Source organism: Suricata suricatta, chromosome 10, assembly GCF_006229205.1.
Source record: "Suricata suricatta isolate VVHF042 chromosome 10, meerkat_22Aug2017_6uvM2_HiC, whole genome shotgun sequence".
Lineage (NCBI taxonomy): Eukaryota > Metazoa > Chordata > Mammalia > Carnivora > Herpestidae > Suricata > Suricata suricatta.
Window position 1 is genome coordinate 97,607,725 of NC_043709.1, and position 6,563 is coordinate 97,614,287.

Below are 6,563 nucleotides of genomic sequence, written 5' to 3' on the forward strand. Positions count from 1 at the left end.
GGGCGGCCTCCCGCTGCGCAGGCCGCCGGGAGCCTGCATCAGCACCACGTAACGACGCGGCCCCGGGCCCGGCGCGGACGGCGCAGCGGGGCGCAGGCTGGGCACGGGAGCCGCCGGGTCACTGGACGGGAGAGAGGGACAGGACTGAGAAATTCGAGGGGGAAGAGGCCCGGGGCAAGATGCAGTCCAACCCCACTTCGAGGATGAGGAAACCCACCCAAAAGATCTCTTGACTGCTAACCGTCCCCATCCCCGTCCCCCATCGGGTTGGGCCAGCGCGGTCCACTTGGAGAGGCGGGCATAGAAAGGATGCAGATGTGAGGGGAGCAGTCTTCAGAGAAAAAGCAGCGGGGCAGGCCCAGCCACTGGCTTCTGAGGGACTGACAGCCCAGGGCAGGAGGCTGGGGGCTAGCTTGGGCTTTGGGTTATGAGTCTGGATCCCATCGCTGCTGGATTGGGGAGTTCTGTTGTCCAAGTTCGGGGTGCATACCTGTCTGGTAGATGGTGCCAAGTGACCCCTGCTGTTCTCAGAAGGCTGACATCCTGGAGGGGGATTGTGGGGCTGCAGGGGAGCTGGGCAGGAGCCCCCTCCTGGGCCCACACCACGGGGACCTCTGTCCCAGACCCTGGAGCCTCCACTGGGGAGGAAAAGAAAGGCCAAGGGGAGGGGCTATGAGCCAAAAGACTGAGGAATAGAGAAGGAGCCTCAGTTACCTGAAGGAGAAACAGGGCTAAAGTCCGTGGGTTTCTGTTCCTTCCCCAACCAATGGGAAGACCATGGAGAGGCTTTGGGGCAGAAAGACTGCCCCCAGCAAGGCCTTAGAAAAATCCACCAAGCTAAGGACCTTGGCATCGGTGAGATCCAGACAACCTTGCTGACCACCCCCGTCCCCCACCCATGGGATCTGGAGGGCAGACCTCCCAGAGACTCAGCCCCATCTTACCTGGAGCCACCGGCTGCATTTGCAGAAGCAGCAGAACCAGGAACTGAGACTCCCACATCTCCCCTGCGGCCTGAGCCACGCCTAGCCCCCTAAAGAGAAGAGGTCAGGAAAGGGGAGCAGATGGACAAAAGAGAGATTCTGCAAAGATATGGGGTGGAGGAAGAGAATTGAGAAGAGGGACAGGGACAGAGACCGGAGACAGGGGGAAGAATCAATGTACCAGAGACTGGAATCCAAAGGCAAGCCGGCCAGATTAGGCAGAAGGAGTTGGGGGGAGGGGTCCCAGCAAATTGGGCAAGGCAGTGGCAGAGAGCAGAGTGGAGGCAAGGTAGCTGTCTTGAGCTGGGAGGCAGTTCTGCTGCTCCTAGGGCCCTTGCCCCTGTCCTTCTGCCTTCCCTCCACCTTCCCCACTTCCCCTCCCCGTTGCCGTTGCCCGCCCCCCACACCCCAGGGCTCACGGTTTCGCTTCGCAGTGGAAAGTCTGAGGGGGTTGATTCCCAGCAGCATTACCCTCCACTTCTGTGGTGGCGCTCCCCTTGTTTATTTCCTCAGTCCTGGGTGTCCCCGCCAACCCTCCCCGCTTCCCTCCCTCCCCCCTTTAGAATCCTTTCCCCAAGGACCTTCTGGTTCTCTCCAAGCCATTTCTGCCTGCAACTACCTGCTTGTCCATCTCTAAGCTGCCGCTCCAGTCCCAACATCAACACACTCTGCTCTTAGCAAGCCCTTCCTTTGGTGCCAACTCCTCCCTCATTCCCTTAACCTCCCAGGACTTTCACTTAGCACAGCACCTGACTCCCCACCCACCCAATGGTTCCTGGGAATACAGTGGACCTAAAAGATGGCAGGTCTGGGGAAGAGCACCCAAGTCCAGGGGGGGAAAGCTACATTATATTGAGCTTTCACTATATGCTAGGCACTGTATAAGACACTTTACATACAGGAACTCATAAAATGGGATATTCCCCATTGTACAGATGAAGAAACTGAGGCAAGTTCAAAGATTACTTTGCCCAGGTGTTAGGGAGTATGAGCCAAAAGGTATGTGTCTGTGTGTCTAGTCCTGACTCTGGGTGAATTAAGGGTGTCCTCTTGAAGAATGATCGAGTCGAGTCACACCCCCCCCAGCTCAGACCCCCGTGCACTCATCTTTTCCCAATCCAGAGGGTCTGAACTATGAGGGAGGGCAAAGGTGATATGGTGAAATGCAGAAATCCTGCTACAGAGATCAAACTCGAGAAAAACAGAGAACTAGGGAAGGAAGCCTGACTGAAAGAGGGGAACTCTCCCTCTCCACCCCACCCAGCCTGAGGAGCCCAGCCCAGAAGGTGTGGAGTGTGGGTGCCAACAACCCCTACCACGCCTGGGAACCACAAGAGGCCCTGGACTTCTCCCCAACCTGACCAAGTGCTCGTTTCGTCAGTGCCAGTTGGAGGGCACATTTGATGCCAGGCAACTCTCACTCCCTGTCCTGGGAGGCTGAGACCCAGGCCTCCCAGCCCTCTCCCACTTCAGGGGCGGGACTTCCTGTTTCTGAGGCTGCTCCTTTGCCTGGTTCAGCACAACAGAGCTAGTAGCTTTCCACTGGGCTCAGCAGTGTCTAGACCTGGTGTGGGTTACCAGGGATGTGTGTATGTTCTGCTGGGGAGGAGAATCCCCAAGAACCCAAAATCAGGACAGAAGTTAGCTCTCAGAGAAGCTGCACTCCATGTCCACCCCTGGAGTGCTGATCTTGTCTTCTTGAGTGGTGGGTGGTAGGAGGGTGCAGCTGCTTTTTTATAGAAGGGTCCTGACAGAACCTGACCTGACGTCAGCCACCCTCCTCCCTCTGCCCTGGAAAGCAGGAGACAGGTTAAAAACAGAAGCGCGACCGTTTCTTTATTAAATTATACAAAAAGGGGAGGGAGGAGGGGGGCAGCTGCGGGGCTCGGCCCCAACCCTGGCCCCACCCCGGCCTGGCGCTGTCTTGAGAGAAGGGGATCTGAGGGAGACCCAGGGATCAGGCAGGGTAGGGATGGGCAGGACATGAGGCTGGGATGCAGAGGTGAGGAAGGAGAGGCTACCCAAGGAGGGGTGGGGGAGGGAAGAAGAGAGCAAAGACAGGGAGAGGAGCAACTGGGGATCAGCTGGGGAGCTCGGATGGAGCAGGTCGGGAGGTGGAATAATGGCGGAGTAAGGATGGAAGGGGCAGTGTCTGGAGAGGCGGACATGAGAAGGCTGGGGAGAAAGAGGGTGGCAGCTCTGGTGCAGGGCCCAGAGCAAGGAACCAGGTGAAGAGTGGCTGCACTCTGTCTGTTCCCACCCCCACCTCCAGGCCCCAAGGGGCCTTCCACCCCCAGCCCACTGGCAGGGGGGCTCATGCCGATGCCCCGTTTTCTGTCTTCTGCCGTTTGGGATCCGCTTCATCCTGTGGAAGGAAGAGTTGGGGTAGCTGCAAAATGGGAGCAGGACCTCCCCCTGTCCCTGCCCTGCTCCAGCCCCCGCCCCGGCACCACAGGGATCCAGGTCCAAGTCCAAAGGGCTCCCAGCCCCTGCTGCATCCCTGACAGCCCCTTAGGCCCCACAACCCAGCCCAAACCTCCTCTTCAGCAGCTCTCTTCAGCGCGGGCCCTTCGTCGTCATCTTCTTCTTCTTCCTCATCTGAGGAGCCAGAAATGGGTCATTGGGGAAGGGCAGGAAGCTCTGGCACAGACCCCCTGTGGTTGCCCTTAGCCCTGCTTCAGGTCCTCAAGCCCACCCTGACTCAGTTCCTTTGAGCCCAGCCTCCCCTGCCCCTCCCCACCTTCTTCTTCCCCTTCATCCTCCTCCTCTCCGTCCTCAGCAGTTTCTTCTTCTTCCTCCTCGGCTCCATTCTCCTCCTCCTGTGGGAACCAGGAGAGGGAGCAGCTGTTAGGCTGGTGGTATGCCTCCACCCCCACCAATGGCAAGGGTGTTGAGAGGGCCCAAAGGGTGGGGCACGAAGGATAGGAGGGGCTAAAGCAAAGGCAGGACCCAGCCTCCCCAAGGTAACTGGAGAGGAGATGTGAATCTCCACCTGACCCCTCCGCACCTCCACCACTTCTTTCTTTCGCTCTTTCCGGTTTGCCTTCTCCTCCACTTTCTCTTTCTTCTCCTTCAGGTCCTGCAAGAAAGAGGTCACCTTCCTCTCACCACAAATGAGCTGCAGCCAGTCCCTTTTGCCCCGTACTCCCTCTGCAGTGAGCTTAGAGGAGTTGGCCACAACAGCCCAGAAGCAAAACAGAGGTCCCAGGGTCCCTAAGGCCGCAAAGGGGCTGAGACCAGACATCTTCCCCAAGACTCAAGGGAGGAGGGAAAGTGATGAAGACAGAGAAATGGACAGCCAAGGTTAACTGCTCATCACCCACCTCAAGTTCTCCAAAACCTCATGAGGCTGAAGAGTTCAGCTTAGCAAAGCAAATCCCCTCCATCTGCTGGTAGCCCTGATGCCCCACCCCCTCTTGAGGTCCCTCGGCCTTCCTGGCCTGCTCCACTCTGCCTTTTGTCTACCTCTGGGGCCTTTTCCTGAGTATTCTGTCTCCTGGGCATACCTCCCAGCTTCCCCCCTCGGCCTTGAAAGCCTTTGTGTGTTCCCCAACTCCTCAGGCTCCTACTTGGCCAAACAGGACAGGAGTAGGGAGAGCACCCTAGCCTGATACACACCTACTCCAAACCAGTTCAAGTAGTTTCCTCCTCCCTAAACCCCCTGGTGTGGGCAGTGGTATAGTGGAAGGGTAGAAGTAACCGTTTCCTGGGGGACATAGGTACAGTAGGATGAAGGAAACATGGAAGGGAAAGGGTATCAGGCATGATAGATGAAGAGAGATGTGAATGTAGATGGGGAAGGTACCTACCTAGAGTGCCCTCCCTCCACTGTCCCTCTCTCCTTCACCCCAGAGGAGCCCAGCAGGCACACCTTTGATGCCTTATTCTGACGTCGCAGACAGAAGGCGAGGCTCATGGGTCCCTTCTCTCTGTACATCACACTGGCCCTTCCGATTTAGATTCAAGTCCACTTTCCACCCCCCAACCGCCCTTGGCAGGCACTGTTCCACTGTGGATGTCCCTGTGAGAGCTGATCTGGTGTTGGCGTGCAACTCTGTGTATCTGATTCCATGTGGATGGAAGTTTTCTGTGTGAGTGGCTCTCCCTGGAGGGTGTGTCTTTTCTGGAACAGGATCAGGAATAGGAATAGAGGTTGGTGCAGAATGGTTGACCTGGAGGGACATTCCATTCCCTTTTCGCTTTAAGAGGAACACAGGGCACTGGACCCTCTCGCTCCAGCTAGGTTTCTTCATGCCACTTCCCTGTCCTGATTTCTTTGCCCCATGGTCAATAGGACATTTCTACTACCTGGTGGGCTCTCCTCTGCGTCCTGGGCCTAGAGAGCCAGGGGCTAGTCAGTTTCTCTCTGGGGGCCCCTGCACCAAGTCTGTGCTGCCCTGGTCTGAGTTTCCCATCTGGCCTGCTAAAGAGAGGGAGGGAGACTACCAGAGACCAAAGTCCAAGGGGCTGGGCCCTCACCTCCCCTGTCATGTCCTTCTGGTCACTGTCCTTCCATGATCCCTTTTCCAGGAGGGTATGTGACCTAAGTCTTGTGCTTAGCAGCTCCCTGGCCTCATTTACTCAACACAGGCACACACACTGACACAGGCTGACACCGATTCACACACACAGCTACAGAGGAGCACCCACGAGATCCGGAGACACATGGCCCGGTGTTTGGGCATCCTGGCACACACTCTTGAGACAGCATGAGAGCACAGCAGAGCCACTCGGCACTCACAAAGCGGCAACATGGCCCCAGAACATCTACATCTCCACATGCACACATGTAACTGACACGGGCAGTCCCACACACTCGCTGGATTACAGACATACAAAGACACCTACTCAGTGAAGTCACATGCCACCGCACACCCCACCGGAGGGCCACACAGCACACCTTATCAGCTCTCACGCAGAGCTCCCCTCTGCCACTGCCTTTAATCCCGCCGATTCCCCTCTTTCACTTCTGGGGCCTTCAGGAGACCTCGACGATCTCCTCAACAACCAATTCCATGCCCCCTCCCCAAGTAGGGCTCCCAGCCCCCAAACGGTGGCCGAATTAATTTCCCAAAGCGACACTCAGCAGGTTCCCTAGGGAAATTAGAGGAAGGCTGGAATAGAGGCAAGGGCAAAGGGATGGGGCCAGGGAAGGGAGCTGATAAGAGCAAGGACGGCTCGATGCAATGCCATGTAACGCTGGGCTTCAGCTTTCTCGAAGGCTATTCCCGCCCGCTTCTGATTTTTAGGAATCCAAGACTCTTTGGGGGGGTGGGGGGTGGGGGTAAGGGAAAAGGCTGGAGGGAGCTATGAACAGAAAAGAAAGCTGAAGGCCGGTGGGGTAAGAAATGGATATAGATGGAAAGGAAGGAAAGGAGAGAAGGGCAAGACGGACACAGGCAATAGATGTCTGAGCAGAGAAGCGAGAGGCGGTCGGGCCTCGAGGGGAGGGGCCGGAGAGCGGCAGCCTCCCAGGACAGTCCTGTTTACTCTGGAGGATCTCAAACCGCTTAGGAGGAAAGGTGAGGTCAGACTGGAAGGAGAGCCGGGGAAACGGGGCGCGGAGAGAGGGAGCGGGGG

The 6,563-nt window shown here is 57.2% G+C and overlaps 2 protein-coding genes across 6 annotated transcripts in view; both read right to left on the minus strand.

The window, feature by feature from the left end:
• LAG3 (lymphocyte activating 3) overlaps window positions 1–1,324 on the minus strand; it is a 6,484-nt gene extending 5,160 nt beyond the window's left edge. The window contains exons 1-3 of the mRNA XM_029954239.1: window positions 945–1,324; window positions 491–638; window positions 2–121 (exon numbers count right to left, since the gene is read on the minus strand). Of these exons, the coding sequence (XP_029810099.1) occupies window positions 2–121; window positions 491–638; window positions 945–1,002 (326 nt within the window). The 5' untranslated portion in view covers window positions 1,003–1,324. The remainder of the gene's footprint in view (window position 1; window positions 122–490; window positions 639–944) is intronic.
• A 1,469-nt stretch (window positions 1,325–2,793) lies between these two features.
• PTMS (parathymosin) overlaps window positions 2,794–6,563 on the minus strand; it is a 9,808-nt gene continuing 6,038 nt past the window's right edge. The window contains exons 1-4 of one of the 5 annotated variants that reach the window (XR_003914308.1): window positions 5,884–6,551; window positions 3,724–4,689; window positions 3,520–3,581; window positions 2,794–3,348 (exon numbers count right to left, since the gene is read on the minus strand). Coding sequence is in view for 1 of the 5 variants with exons in the window: in XM_029954100.1 (XP_029809960.1) it covers window positions 3,540–3,581; window positions 3,724–4,062 (381 nt within the window). In the remaining 4 variants the exon portion in view is untranslated. Of the gene's footprint in view, window positions 3,349–3,519; window positions 3,582–3,723; window positions 4,690–5,883; window positions 6,552–6,563 lie in introns of those variants that run through there. The other 4 variants (XR_003914311.1, XR_003914310.1, XR_003914309.1 and 1 more) reach the window with 4 other exon arrangements.